The following is a 16,172-nucleotide window of genomic DNA, read 5'->3' as shown; positions in this document are numbered from 1 at the left end:
AGATGATCAGGAATGATCCTGACAGACGGCGTCTGAGAATAAACCATCAATCACGTCCTGAATGACATCACTGACAGCAGCCGGCGAGCCTGCGGCCGGTGTGTGTGACTCAAGAAGTGTGTTTAAAGAAAAACTAATACTCTTTTTTACTTTTAGTGTGTGATGTTGCTGTTCTTCTCTCTCTCAGTGTCAGAGTTTCTGAACTCCTGAAACGCCTCCATCTTGAGTTTCTTCCAGGAACCATAACGACACAATATTCCTCGTTATAATAATTAATGGGCAGCATAACGATGTGGGGCTGGTTGAGTTAGTTAGTTGTGTGTTGAAACGGCCGGTTATGGTAAGGGGCGGGACATTTCCCAAACACCAATCACAATGCACCGCTCCAACCGACCAATCAGAGCACAGTGAGCTTCTCAGAAGGATGGGCTTCATAGAGACAGAGCGTTACTGACAGACTGGGAAGAGAGGAGCTGCAACAATGGAGAATATGAGGAAATAATCAACATGCTGATCCTCAAACATTGATCCGTGTTACTTACCCGCGGTCCTCTCTTTCCAGGGGGTCCGGGGAGACCCGGGAGGCCGGCGGGACCCTGCAGAGAAACAAAGATGAGCAGAAAAGAGAGATCAGTTCATAAACAACTGTTTCTTAACATCAAAAAGGACAGTGTAATTGGAACCGCGTGTCTGACTCCCGCTTTCTCAACACAAACCCCGTCTGAGAGAGAAGCTCCATGAATCAAAGCTCAAAGCAAACACACGTTACTGAACACCAGCGCTCCGATTGATGGAGGGATTACTGAGAGTGGAGTGGGTAGAGATGGGTAGAGATCTGAGCCGGAGAGCATGACTGTACATACAGGGTGAAATATTAAACACAGGGCTGGACATGCCCAAAACAAGGGAAGACGGGAGCGTTTGACTGCTTTAAATACATCAAGCGCCAAATCAATGAGCAGAAAAGACTTCTAATGAGACTTTTCATGTTTACTTTTTAGCATTTATGGAATGTCGTTATTCAATTTATTAAATGGAAATCTTCTGTAACATTATAAATGTCATTATTGTCACTTTTGATCAATTTGATGGATGGATGGATGGATGGATGGATGGAGGATGGGATTGATGGATGGATGGATGGATGGATGGATGGATGGATGGATGGATGGCTGGATGGATGGATGGGTTGATAGATGGGTGGATGGATAGATGATGGATGGGTGGGTTGATAAATGGATGGATAGATGGATGGATGGATGGATGGATGGGTGGGTACATGGGTGGATGGGTGAATGGATGGATGGCAAAGTTTTTTCTTAAGTCAGTAGAAAATCGGACAAAGTCACAGGCAGTCAGATCATTGCTGATGTTTAATAATCAGAAATGTGCAGCAGGTTTTGGACCAGTGATGTTTCCCTGTCACTCAAAAACAGAAACCAAGAGACTGTCAGAATGTCTTAACTACATGTATAAAAACCTTCCATTAACCGGCGCTGATGCTCATTATCCTTGAGGAATGACACACGCCTCCAGCATCGCTAACTAAACAACCCAGAATCCTTCAGGACATTCTTTTATAAGTCTCGTAAAAGGCCATTAAAACTCACATTGGTAAAGCTTGAACAGCCAGATTTACCTGGTCTAACGGCTTCACAGAACCGCTCCTCTAACCAGCATGAACCAGCACTAACCAGCACTAGCCAGCACTAACCAGCACAAACCAGCACTAACCAGCACTAACCAGCACAAACCAGCAATAACCAGCACTAACTAGAACTAACCAGCACAAACCAGAACTAACCAGCACTAACTAACACTAACCAGCACTAACCAGCACAAACCAGCACTAACCAGCACAAACCAGCACTAACTAGCACTAACCAGCACAAACCAGCACTAACCAGCATGAACCAGCATGAACCAGCACACACCACTAAGAACCAGCACAAACCAGCACGAACCAGCACTAACCAGCACGAACCAGCACACACCAGCACGAACCAGCACTAACCAGCACTAACCAGCACGAACCAGTACAAACCAGCACTAACCAGCACAAACCAGCACTAACCAGCACGAACCAGCACTTACCAGCACTAACCAGCACAAACCAGCACTAACTAGAATGAACCAGCACAAACCAGCACGAGCCAGCACTAACCAGCACGAACCAGCACGAACCAGCACGAAACAGCACAAACCAGCATGAATCAGCACAAACCAGCACTAACCAGCACTAACCAGCACAAACCAACACAAACCAGCACTAACCAGCACGAACCAGCCCTAACCAGCACTAACCAGCACTAACCAGAATGAACCAGCACAAACCAGCACTAAACAGCACTAACCAGCACAAACCAGCACTAACCAGCACAAACCAGCACTAACCAGCACAAACCAGCACTAGCCAGCACTAGCCAGCACAAACCAGCACTAACCAGCACAAACCAGCACTAACCAGCACAAACCAGCACTAACCAGAACAAACCAGCACTAATCAGCACAAACCAGAACTAACCAGAACTAACCAGCACTAACCAGCACTAACCAACACTAACCAGCACTAACCAGCACTAACTAGCACAAACCAGCACTAACCAGCACAAACCAGCACTAGCCAGCACTAGCCAGCACAAACCAGCACTAACCAGCACTAACCAGCACAAACCAGCACTAACCAGCACAAACCAGCACTAATCAGCACAAACCAGAACTAACCAGCACTAACCAGCACTAACCAGCACAAACCAGCACTAACCAGCACAAACCAGCATAAACCAGCACTAACCAGCACAAACCAGCACTAATCAGCACAAACCAGAACTAACCAGCACTAACCAGCACTAACCAGCACAAACCAGCACTAACCAGCACAAACCAGCACTAACCAGAACAAACCAGCACTAATCAGCATAAACCAGCACTAACCAGCACAAACCAGCACTAACCAGCACTAACCAGCACAAACCAGCACAAACCAGCACTAATCAGCACAAACCAGAACTAACCAGCACTAACCAGCACTAACCAGCACAAACCAGCACTAACCAGCACAAACCAGCACTAACCAGAACAAACCAGCACTAATCAGCATAAACCAGCACTAACCAGCACAAACCAGCACTAACCAGCACAAACCAGCACAAACCAGCACTAACCAGCACAAACCAGCACTAACCAGCACTAACCAGCACAAACCAGCACTAACCAGCACTAACCAGCACAAACCAGCACTAACCAGCACAAACCAGCACTAACCAGCACTAACCAGCACAAACCAGCACTAACCAGCACTAACCAGCACAAACCAGCACTAACCAGCACTAACCAGCACAAACCAGCACTAACCAGCACTAACCAGCACAAACCAGCACTAACCAGCACGAACCAGCACAAACCGCCTGAGCAAGCATGGAACCGCAGGGATGTTTAACCGCCTAAAGATGATCAGTAAGAGAGTCGACTGCTCAATGTGCCCTAAGGAGCTAAAGCCAGATCTGTGCCAGTGTGTCCACAGGTGGAAGGGCTACAATCCTGATGTTCGCAGACTGTTGGAGACAGTAAAAGTGAAACAACTGTGCATCTGCTAACTATATAAACCAGAGCAGCTCTAGAGCCAGTGGCTGATTTGCAGTCGAGGTAAGGGGCCGCTTAAGTGTGGCAGCTGCTACACACACTCACTCTCACAAACGACACAGGTGACCACCAAATATTAACACATCGTCCACATTTTAATAATTATTTAAATGCAACTTAACAGAACATAATGCTGTAGAAATAGGGTTGGGCAACATAGCTTTAAAATAATAATAATATATGTGTATATATATGTACATATGTATGTGTATACATAAATAAATAAAGACTCGAGGCGAGAGAAGCATAACTCTGTGTTATGACAACCGTTATTCAAGACCCACATAAACAAAGACTCACAGCTTTTTGAGAGCACCACTCGTCCTCCTAATGTGTGTCTTATGTTTTGGCTGCTTATTGACAGAAGTGTGTGTAGGAACATCTGGAGCGGAGGTTAGTCGTGCACAGCCTATCAGAGAAGACGAAGCATTTCGGGGCCATGCAGCTGTGTTCAGGGCCAGATCTGTGGAAACTCTGAGAAATCTGAAGGCCCGATAGCGCTCACAATCTAACGAGCCAGCGTTCGTCTCGTCAACTCTATTGCTGAAAAAGTGGACATTATGAGCACTGATATTCAGTGTTGGGGAAAGTTACTTTGAAAAGTAATGCATTACAATATTGCGTTACTCCCTTAAAAAGTAACTAATTGAGTTACTTAGTTACTTTTTTAGAAAAGTAATGTGTTACGTTACTTTTGCGTTACTTTTTCTCTCCTGGGCTGGGCTTGTTTTTGTTTTTGTTTATAACAAAAAAGTTATATTTTTGTGCAACGGTAAAGATCTCTTCATACCAAAATGTAAATAATGCGCCCCAGGCTGAGGTAAAGATGCAGATTCCCGCATGAACACTAGAGGGCGCAGCTTTGGATAATGGAGGAATAGGACGCAGGAGAAAAAAGTTTTACCAATAAAAACTAAAAATCTAGTAATTTTCATCATCAAAGGTCAGCAGCAAGACATTGGTAAATTAAATATAAAGGTAGATTATGCATAAAAATAGTTGTTTTATTTAACATTTAATTATTGGAGGTTTGCATAGTAGCATTTGACTGATTTTATTCATTTTGAGGAGTACAGAATCTTTATTGTGCAAGTGAGATAAATAAATGCTCACATTTAGTCTAGAACTACAATAACCCTCACGTTCACACACACACACACACACCTCTGCACTTATTTCTCTCAACATGGGGGCAGGAGAGCTGTCAGTCAAATTAATGTGAAAAAGTAACTCAGATATTTTGTTGTAAATTTGAAAAGTAATGCGTTACTTTACTAGTTACTTGGAAAAAGTAATATTATTACGTAACTCAAGTTACTTGTAATGCGTTACCCCCAACACTGCTGATATTACATTCTTAGTCTGCGGGCAGGTTATATAGAATTACTTCCAAACACCGAAGCAAGTTGTGTGTATGTGCTGAAATGGAAGAAAATGCTACTTTTACAGCACAATATATAATCAAAAACACTACATAGAGCAAAAATATCTATTATTTCTGAACAACAAAGATTAATGTCATCATAACTATTGGTGTTGTCAAAAAGATCAATATTTCGATATGTGTCGAAATATCTGAAACGGTTCCAATTCACCTTTTCGATACACTGATATCGCGCACCGCTGATCTATACAAGTGCCGCTCTCATAAAGAGAGCTTGTGAGTACCAAATTGAGTTTTTTTTTCCGTGGCTTATCGGGCCCATGTAACGAGTTTGTAGATAAGGGAAGAAGGAGGCGGGAACCGGCGAATGTTTTACAACTTTAATCAAATAAATGAACACAAAATGAAAGTAACGTGGGCAGCCCCTCACGGTCGACTGCCGCGCACACACATAAACAAACAAACAAAACACAACGTAAAATCCAGGCCTGGGGTCCGTTCTTCGTACCTCGCTAACTCAGTTAGCTGGATTTGATTGTTGAAGATTTGGTGTGATCTTGGATTGTTTGGTTCTTCGACGCTCATCCTGGACTTGCTGTCATAGCAACAGCTCCGTAAGCTTAAACCTGCTCGAGCGGCTTATTTCATGTAAACAGGATTAGATTGCATCTTGAGGTGATACTTAAAATCTGTCCCAGCCACTGCTACTTTATTACAAGGGTTCATTACTGAACCAGGGGCAATAATAATCATTTTAAATAATAATAATATACAAATATTTAATTGTATATGTATATGAGAATGTCTATAATATTATAATGTTGTGTATAATACTATAGACTTGAGTGATTTATTTGCGATGGAATAATTACTTTATCATTTTATTGGAGGTTTACACACATGTTGTACAGTTAATCTGAGCCGTGCATTAATTTAAGTGATGACGGATATTATGGGATGGCTTGATGCAGATAATTTGATCTTGACCCTTAAGAAAACTTTAATACTGTCACGTTACAAATCTGCTTCAAATTGGATTAAAAATGTAATTACAACATTGAAATAAAAATGTAAAGGGTGTACGAATACTGTTGAAATCGTGAATATAAATAATTGGTAATCATGTTTTAAAAAAACATAATGGATCTATTATAACTTTTCTGTTGGTTTGGTCCTTTAGCTGTTTCCTTATAAAGATCCAGATATTTGTGGGTTTTTTTTGTGTAATTTGCCACGTTTTTTGCCTGGTGGCTTTTTTAATTATATGATGTCATTACGTTGCTGTCTTGACGCCAGCCAATCACTGCACAGCTGATCATGGTTTCGAGTATCGATGCATCTGCCCTCAACACAAGAACGCGCAGTGATCTTAGATCATTTAATCCAGATATTTAAATCCAATCCGCAAATTCGTTTGAAGAACCAAATTAGTCAGACATCAGTTATCACGATTACAAGATCTGTGATCTGTCAAATCATCTCTGATGTATTAAGTGGGGTACGAAGAACGGACCCCAGGTCCTCTCTCGTCCTTCCCTGGTGTCGCTCGTCCTTATATGCCTCCGTGCTCCCTCATGAGAGGACTCGAGACCGGTGTGCCTCGCAGGTGACGCTCATTCTCAATCACTCACCGGTCTCGCTCGCTCCTCCCATGTCTCACGCTCGTCCACCTCACCACAGCTCTATTTTACTGATCTGAGCTCACAGCGCAGGTGCTCTTAGGGCGTGTCCGAATCCATTTTTGCTAATTTAAAGCTGCGGCCCGTAAATTTTTTGGGAAAAAATGATCCAAAATAAATACATAACCAGCTAGTGTTCAATACTATCTGCTTACCATAGCTCGATTTACAACGGTAAGCTTGTTATAATGTTTTTAATTCCAGTGGTACTGGTGGATTTCCGCGGGAAACATGTCTTTGCGTCATTACGTCACATCTGTACACATAAAGAAGGTGTCCTGGCTGTATTGCCTGTGAGGATATTGGGAGGTGGAGATTTATAGCCTTTTCTCACAGACCTTGATATAATTAAACTTATCAGTTTGATGGCGGATCCAGAAAGGTTCAAACACAATCACCAGTGACAACTGGAGATTCACCCGTTGAAAAATGCAAAAGACTTCAGACTTTCAGGGTGCGCCTCAATCAGCTCCCTAGTTCAGTAGTCAGGGCACTGATCAGGACATAAGTCAATGGGCTGACTCCATGATCAGTGCCCTGACTAGTGAACTAGGGAGCTGATTGAGACGCACCCTTGGAGTGGCTACAGAAAAAAAGATACTTCAACCGGGCCCATGCAAAAACAAGGATAAAAATGGCTTTTGAAAGGTGGCGTGAACTCTGTGTTTTAAAAGGGTTCAAAACGGAAGCAGAGACGGCTTTATTCTGCTGGACAAGACATTTCAATGGTTAAATTATGTAACAGCAGTCTTGATCGCTTAATTCATACAGTTACAGAGTTTTCTTTGTTGTGCCTTTCTCATTTTGCTATGTACATTATGGTAAATATCAATTATTTTGCGCTAGCTCTGAGACGGAGCATTCACCTCTACTCCACATTCATATGACGATTATAAATTAGACTGCACAGAAATGGAAACTAAACTACAGGTAGCCCTAATACACATTAAATGCAGACACGCTATGCTGGTGTTGTTAACATTAACCATTTGAAAACAAAGTATAATTTGCATGGTTTGACGTGATAAGCGATCGTTAGATTTAATCATCGCTATTTACTGCAATGCTTTTTTCCCCTTAGTTGGTCAGAACAAAAGTGGTTGTTATCTACTTAATTGTTCAGATGATATTTTCCGCTGAAAATTATTATGTTGGTCATACTTTCAAAAAGTATAATCTGTGATTCTGAATGACAGTATCCACACCGGCGCGGTGACTGACAGCCGCACATTCTCCTCAAAACATTGGATTCCTCCACGCTGTGCCGTGTCGAGGCACAATTTACGTAAAGTTGATAATTCCGCGAATAACTGCAATTGCAGATTTCGAACAGAGATGGCGACAAAGAGGAAAAACTACGGACTGCGGCTTTATCGACGGAAAAAATGGTGGCGTGCCAGTCACATGGGCTGAGTCTGAAATCACGTACTATGTGAGCAGGTACTACATTTGAATTTGAACGAACTTTGCGACCGTTAAAAAAAGTACGTTCTATATAGTATGAATGAATGTAATCCGGACGTACTACATCCGCCATGTTGTCATGATCATGTGACCTGCCAGCTACCAGTTGCATTCCATCACCTTCATTCATAAATCGTCTCCCGTGGCCTCATGGGATAGTAAAGTGTCCATCGTATGCGCACTCCAGAATCTGGGAGTAGTAGGTCATCCGGGTACTTTTCAGCGACCGTTTTTCGAATACTATGAATTCGGACATACTACTCTGTTGACGTACTGTTTTCCAAAGTATTCGATTTCGGACGCAGCTATTGGTCTAAAAGAGTCGTCTCTAGCCTCCTAATGAGTCATGGGTGTGTTAACGTGCAATAAACCAATCAGAGCCTCATCTCCCTTTCCCTTTAAAAGCCAATTGTGCTCGCGCCATGGAGGATTCACTATTTACATGAGGAGGGACTGAACGCTTCTCCAGAGAGGAATCCTTTTATTTTTAATATTTGGCATGTGTGTGTGCTGCTGCGTGTCCCTGTGTGTGTGATGTGTAATTTACGCGCATTGTGCACCACCTATAGGCTCAAATTACTAACACACTCTTTAAATAACACACAAATACTGCACTATTGACTTTAGAGCAGGTGTGTGTTGGTCAATGGCGCTCCAACAATGCTCCTGATCACACCTGGTGTTCAGACCAGATGCCCATGGGTGAACAGATGCGCCAGTGCATTTGATATTTAAACAACGAAGAGCTGGACGTGAACATGAGAACTGCGTCGGGCTGAAACTAGCAGAACACACTCGCGTCGCGCCTGGCAGTGTATGATAGGGCCCATTAAGTTTAAACATTCAAATACACACAAAACAATGTCAAAATGCCCGTCTTGCCAAGTATGCAGGTAAATATAGCCAGTTTAAGAATGAAAATAGTTTGTGTAACAGTATATTGGATCCGTGCATTCGCTCTTAAAGTGACAGCAGCCTAATTTTTTTTACAATGAATCCAGTGTTATTTTACATTTCTGTAGTAGGCCTGTTTCTTACTTGAATACTACTAGACCCACCTGACAAACTTAAAGCCATGTTTATTTATCTTTATTCTATTGCATTTATTGCATTGAGCTATTGTTAGCTATTTGTTTATTTGATCTTATTTTATAACTGACTATTTACTTGTAAAATGTAATTCAACGATTCAAATAAAGCCTCTGAGTGTAAGCTATTGCATCAAAATTACCAAAATTATCAAAAAATGTATAACTAATTATCTGTATGGCGGTATATATTGCAGTGTTGTGTTCCCCGTGATATCAGAAATGGTATCGAATATCGATATTTTTTTCAAGGTATCATACCGTGACATAACTAATAACTACCCATGATTTGACCATAAATGCAAATTATTTGAGTGCATCCCTTATGAAAATGAACCATAAAAACCATGGTTATTATAGTTAAACCATGGTAACCACAATTTAACCATGCCTTTGCTACTCTGACCATAGTTTAACCATGGTATTTGTGGTAAAACTGTGGTTATATAAATGTTAATCAATTAGCCAAAAAAAACATGGCTACTACACTTTTACTATAATAAAACCATGGTTAATTTTCGTAAGAGATCATCAGCGAAAAAACTGAGCATGATCAGCAGCCTGAGACTCTGAGAAGTTTGGCCCCAAAAAATTTACTTTAGCTAACTTTTGTGCCCAAAACCCCTCTAAACCAATCAAAATAGACCAGTCCTGGTTTAAGCTGCAAATGGGACTGAGGGTGCTCTGGATAAATGACAGAATGAAGAAATGTCATTAGATTGAAATAAAATTGATTGCTGTGCTACAGAAACCAAACTGGAGCTGTCCATCTCATTCATTGGTGATTTGTGCCTTCGAGGCATAATTAGAGTTACAACAGGAGAGGGAAGTGCAATGAAACGCTGACTTTGGATAGCCCCAGCTGGCGCGTTTCCCTCCCCCGGTTCTTCCAAGAGAGGAATGCACCGTTATCCCACAGCCAAGTGAGAGCACTGAGGGTGACGTCCAACAAAAATATCCACATATCCTCACACAAACCACTTATGTAAACACCTTAATTGTGCAAGCAACTGTTTGAACATGAATAAAACATTACTTTAGAGAAGCTTCGGGGCATCTTCAGAATCTTGTCCAAAAAGATCATCAGTTTCTGGCATTCGTTTATTGGCATGATTTAATTTATTCTGGGATTGTGGAACTGAGGTTCACAGTGGCCTACTGACCCACACTTGATAAACTACTGCGCTCCACCCTACAGTTCTGCTGTCGAGAGTTGATTTCATGTGCTTTGCTATATTTAGGATTTCCTCTAAGTAAAGCCTAGGGTCATGCTATAAAAGACTACCTTGTGAGCTTACAGTGACAAATGCTTGGAGAAAGCGGAGCCATGCAAGAGTTAAGTTTGTGCTAGCCTATGCAGTGAATCGAAATTTCATTTCTAACCCCATCCTTAAATTAAACTTCATTTGCACGCAAAATCAGACCATTATGTACTAGTATAGCATAGCCGACAAACCAAGAGCTAAGCTAGTGCTCATCATTTTTGACCGATTTGCTAACCATTCTTCAGCTCTGCAGCATATTTAGAATAAGGCATATCTGAATTTAAAAGAGCGCCCAACCCACATACATCGGAGTAAATTTATAAAAATGGTCTCAAAGAAAACACTCTAAATTTTAACACAGTGGTGGAATATTGCATATATTATATTGTATTTATTCACAATTTTATGATAAACATATATAAAAAGTCATATTATTATTTAATATTTGAAAATCTATCATTTTTAATCTGTTTGGTCTATATCCCATCAGAAAGTTTCTGTTGATTCCACTAGGTGTCAGTAAGGGGGGGGGGGGGTTCTTGATATCTTCTTCCCAAAAAAATTATTGAGATGAATCTGTGCAAACTATCTAATAACTCCTACTCATCTCCATTGATTTTCCATAGCCCCTGGGAAATCGAAAAGAAGGCTCCGCCTCCTCAACTTTGTAAAGTGAGATCTCGGGCTCTGATTGGTCTAGAAGCATGATCGACATGTCTATAGAGAGCTGAGATACTCATGTTTTTTAACGTATGACGCAATATGTGATGACTTCATTAAAAATCGCGGCTAACAAAGAAGATCAAAACTAAGGATAATAAGAGTATTGGTCTGCATCACATGTTTTGATCTGGACATCTATGACATATCACAGTGTGTTTGGCCATGCTTGCTCACAAACATGTGAAAATAGTCTCATTTAGAAGAAAACAACCTATGGAACGAGCTGATGTAGCGTTTGAGGGTAGTAGCTAAACAAGGCAGTAGTGATCCGAACAGGAATATGACTCGCTTGTAGGACTTGCTTGTTCAAAGGAGTCATTTCCATCTTCGTGATTCTTTTGATACATTTTTTTTATTTTAATTCTTTGGATCGGTGAAATACACAGCACAGTATTCTTGAGGTTAAGAGCTTTCATGTGATATATGATTTGTCTATTTTTGGTGAGTTTGTGTGATATAAATATGAAATTTAATATTATTCATATGATTTTCTAAAGGGGGGGTTAAATTCAGACCGTATTATCTTTTTCTATGTAACATAAATACAAAAGTGAGTGGGTTATCAAGAAAGCTGAGGTTCTAATCTTTCAAACGATACCATATATGTCTAGTTTTGTGCTGCACAACTTATAAATTTTTAAAAATGATTATGATGATGCAATATTGGACCCACGGGTGGGTCGGTGGGGAGGTGCAGAGCTGAAGTGGTTAAAGTCTTCTAGGGACACTATGGAAAATGTCAATTACTTTACCCTTTTCCCTACCTAACAAAGATAGGAAGCGTTACACTAGAGCCAAAATAGCCTTGACGGGTGATGCAAACCAAGGGATAATCTATATATTTCATCATTTGGATGCTGACACAAATGGGAGATAGGCCCTTAGAATATGTAGCATTTTCAAGCAAGTTTTATCTAAACTAAATTGTACCATCAACATTCACCAATACAGCTTATCTTGACGTCTATCAATGATACGCCTCCGGCTCGGAAAGAAAACCCAGAGTTTCCCCGCTACTAATTACAACATTGTGGTGGCATTCGTGTGCACTCATCTCATAAGCATGATTATTCCGACATGACTTTGAAAGCAGAATTACATTACCCTTTCATGAACATTATGAGTGTTTTGACATCACCTGGTTATCTTGTTGCTTGGTGATGCAAACCCCATTACAAATAGAGGTGTAAATTAGCACATCAGTCAAATTACAGCATGGGCAAACGCCGGCAACTTGAAACATGCTATTATAACCACCTGTAAGTCCGGGAGGACAAAAACAAACTATCATTTCGCTTCTAAATCACTACCTGTCACTGACAAATAATTTACTTGTTCTCTTGCCCAGTAGACTCCTGATCAAATATGGCTCGCAGAAACACAGCCAAATGCATGCTCTCTTAAAGAGCTTTTTATTCTACAAAAAGGAAAACCCATAAATTAGCTTGAACTCTTATGCATTGTAATTTGGATAAATTCTTAAGTAAAGCTTTGCTCTGGCTTGCAGCGACTTGATTCTGCACTCTAAAGAGTATGGAAGTCATTCAAATACATGAGAAAGATAATCAGAGAGTACTTACTGGAGGACCCGGTTCTCCTTTAGGACCAACAAATCCATCATAGTCATAGAAATATTCGTCTTCTTCGAAACCATAGTCATATCCATAACCCTCAGAGTATCCTGGGTCGTGCGTCCCCTCCTGGACCTGCTCCTCGGATTGGTCCACTAGGTTATAACTGCTCTCTTCACGGTACAAGATGGTGCTGTTTACTTTAAGCTTGGTCTGCAGAAGCTCCTTGTTAGATTGCTGGGATCTACCCTCATTCCTAAAGGCCTCTTTCAAACGGCTCTGCTTGACGATGGTGATCAAATCTGGGGTGGCCCGAGTCGCTCTTGGCTTCTTGAGAAATGGCTTATTCTCAGTGTCATTTTCACCGGCAGGGTTGCTTGTGGTAGTCTCCGGAGTAAAGGCCATGGATTGCATCTTATTGACGGGTCTTGGAGATGGTTTCATTAGACTAGGTGTGCTGGAGCGAAATATCGGTGGGCTTGTGGTTGAAAGCTGGTCCAAAAGTTCTGTGGGAATAGAGTTGGTGGCCGTAGTGGAGTGATCAGCAAGAGTTGGGATAAATCGGTGGAACTTTGGGGAAGGTGAAACTGATGGGAAGTGAGACGCTGACAGAGATCGGAAGGTGTCGGACAGTCTGCACTGTTTTTTAACATAGTCGCAGTAGTGTGCCGCAGCTTGGGCAGAGGGGTAGATATCCAGCTGGCACAACGCTCCTTCAAACTGTACCGCCCTGGAGTCCATCCGTCCCACAGAGAGGCGGCCTTCAGAGCCCAACGTCTGCGGACGTGTCAGCGTTTCCTCATCGTACTGCACAGCCCCACATCGTGCATAGAGGGATACAGAGCGTGGCCGAACCCCCACGGAGAACGAGTGCCACTGTCCATCTTGCACATCGTACTTGAAGTAGACAGACGCTTTCTCGCCTGTGTAAACCACTACCCTGCCCGGCAGGAGCTGCAAGCCGAACTGCAGTCTGTCCCTGTCGTCACGCATACTAAAAAGAAAGGCATTGTTCGCTCGCCAGGAGCTTAAACTAACTATGATGGAAAACTCCTCCTCCACGCCTGCGGGGAGCAGGCCCAACGATGGGGCCTCAATGAGGGCATCCCGTTCGAGGATAACCCCAACACCAGGGGGCAGGATGGAGAGAGATGAAGCAAGGGAGGTGAGGTAAGCTGTCCCAGAAGAGTGTATGTCTCTGTGTCCGGAAAGGCCCAGCTGATGAATAAGATCTACACCTTGAGAGAAAGAGAGAGACAGTTGTAAGCAATAGGGTAAACACGGTTTGGCAAGGTAGACACCCAGCTAGCAATAGCCGTCATTTCACTGTCTCGGTTAACTATAGACCCGGTATAGTCCGGCTATGAGTAACCCATTTCTAGCCATAATAACCTTTGGTTACATTTCGTTTTTGCATTTACATTTACATTTATGCATTTGGCAGACACTTTTATCCAAAGCGACTTACATTGCATTCAAGGTACACGTTTTACATTTAATCAGTTCTTGCTTTCCCTGGGAATCAAAACCATGACCTTGGCGTTGCTAGCACCACGCTCTACTGTTTGAGCAACAGGAAAGTTTTGCCAAAACAACTTACGAGATGTGTGATTTTTATTCATGTAAGCAAAGACAACAGTGATTACAAGGTGTCTTTGACATGTTCAGGTTTTAGAAGACTAGTCTATTCTTGGGCTATGGTTACACAACTATTAAATGTTCACTGACAACCCAAATTTTGCCTTGTTTTAGCCAAGACGTCAGGGCTGTGTTTGGACGGCTATTAGACGTCTTGATTGCTGCCCTGTTGAAAAAAACAGTATATGCTGGTTAGGTATGTTTTGAAGCATGGCAGCCGGTTTAAGCTGGTCCTTAGCTGGTCCTTATCTGGTCAAGTGCTGGGCCTAAGAAACTAGCTTCAGCTCAGGACCAGCTTATAACCAGCTCATGACCAACTAAAGACCAGCATAAACCAGCTCATGACCAACTAAAGACCAGCATAAACCAGCTCATGACCAACTAAAGACCAGCATAAACCAGCTCAAACCAGCTGCCATGCTTCAAAACAACAAGAAATACATATAAGGCTAGTTTACCATAACACAATGTCTAACTTTGAGGGCATCCATAATACAAACCACACAAATGGTATAAATATGTCCTTTGACATCCATGATATCACAAATTATCCATGAGCCCAACTATAGACCCGATATAGTCCAGCTATGAGTAACCCACTTCTAGCCAAAATAACCTTTGGTTGCATGTCATTTTTGGCAAAACAACTTACGAGATATGTGATATTCATTCATGTAAGCATTTACATTTACATTTACATAAGCAAAGCCAATAGTGATTACAAGGTGTTTGGTTTCATTTCTTTGACATGTTTATGTTTAAGATGACTAGTCTATTCTTTAATTTTCACTGACAACCCAAATTTTGCCTTGTTTTAGCCTAGACGTCAGGGCTGTGTTTGGACGGCTATTAGATGTCTTGCTTGCTGCCTTGTTGAAAAAAACAGTATATGCTGGTTAGGTATGTTTTGAAGCATGGCAGCTGGTTTAAGATGGTCCTTAGCTGGTCAAGTGCAAGGACCAGCTTATAACCAGCTCATGACCAACTAAAGACCAGCATAAACCAGCTCGAACCAGCTGCCATGCATCAAAACATACCTGACCAGCTGTTTTTTTCAACAGGGTGGGCACCACAAGAAATACATATAAGGCTAGGTTGTTGTGTGGTTGGTTTTTCCAGGGCATTCAGGTGGTTTTAACATGATGATACAGTGTCCCAAGCTTGTTGAAACCTATAACCTAAAGGATTAGCGACTACTCCACGCACTAACCTCCAGGCCACGGATTTAATCTAAATCTATTAAATTATTTAATTTGATTGGCAGTCACCATAACACAATGTCTGACTTTGAGGGCATCCATAATAAGAAACCACACAAATGGTATGAATATGTGCTTTGACATCCATGATATCACAAGTTACCCATGAGCCCTTGCATAGTCATAGCATCTGTGGTCCAGATGAAGAGAGAGGAACGAGAGAATGAGAGGAAGGTGGGGTCTCAAACCACACATCTTTTTTCTCCCTTTCTCTTTCTGTGTAGACCATTCTCTCTTCTTCTGTCATGTGTTATTAGTCTGTGCACATCTGAGTGGGTAGGGAGAGGAGAAAGGATGTTTTTTGAGGAATTAATTCCTTGTATTTTCTGATTATCTTAGACAAGGGCTCTTCAGTTCCAGTCCTGGATAGCCAGTGTCCTGCAGACTTTTGTTCCAACCCTTACCTAACACTCCGGAACAAGGTTAGGAATAGAACTAAAGTCTGCAGGACACAGGCCC

General features: G+C 41.8%; 1 protein-coding gene across 1 annotated transcript in view; it reads right to left on the bottom strand.

Moving 5' to 3' along the window:
• col24a1 (collagen type XXIV alpha 1 chain) overlaps positions 1–16,172 on the bottom strand; it is a gene marked incomplete at its 5' end in the record, with an annotated part of 127,984 nt that overhangs the window by 100,305 nt on the left and 11,507 nt on the right. Inside the window, 2 exons of the mRNA XM_079803309.1 lie at positions 543–596; positions 12,826–14,054. Of these exons, the coding sequence (XP_079659435.1) occupies positions 543–596; positions 12,826–14,054 (1,283 nt within the window). The remainder of the gene's footprint in view (positions 1–542; positions 597–12,825; positions 14,055–16,172) is intronic.

This window comes from Gobio gobio (assembly GCF_949357685.1).
Source record: "Gobio gobio genome assembly, chromosome: 21".
NCBI classification, from domain to species: Eukaryota; Metazoa; Chordata; class Actinopteri; order Cypriniformes; family Gobionidae; genus Gobio; species Gobio gobio.
The sequence above is the reverse complement of the archived record's forward strand: the minus strand, read 5'-3'. Positions and strand labels throughout refer to the sequence as shown.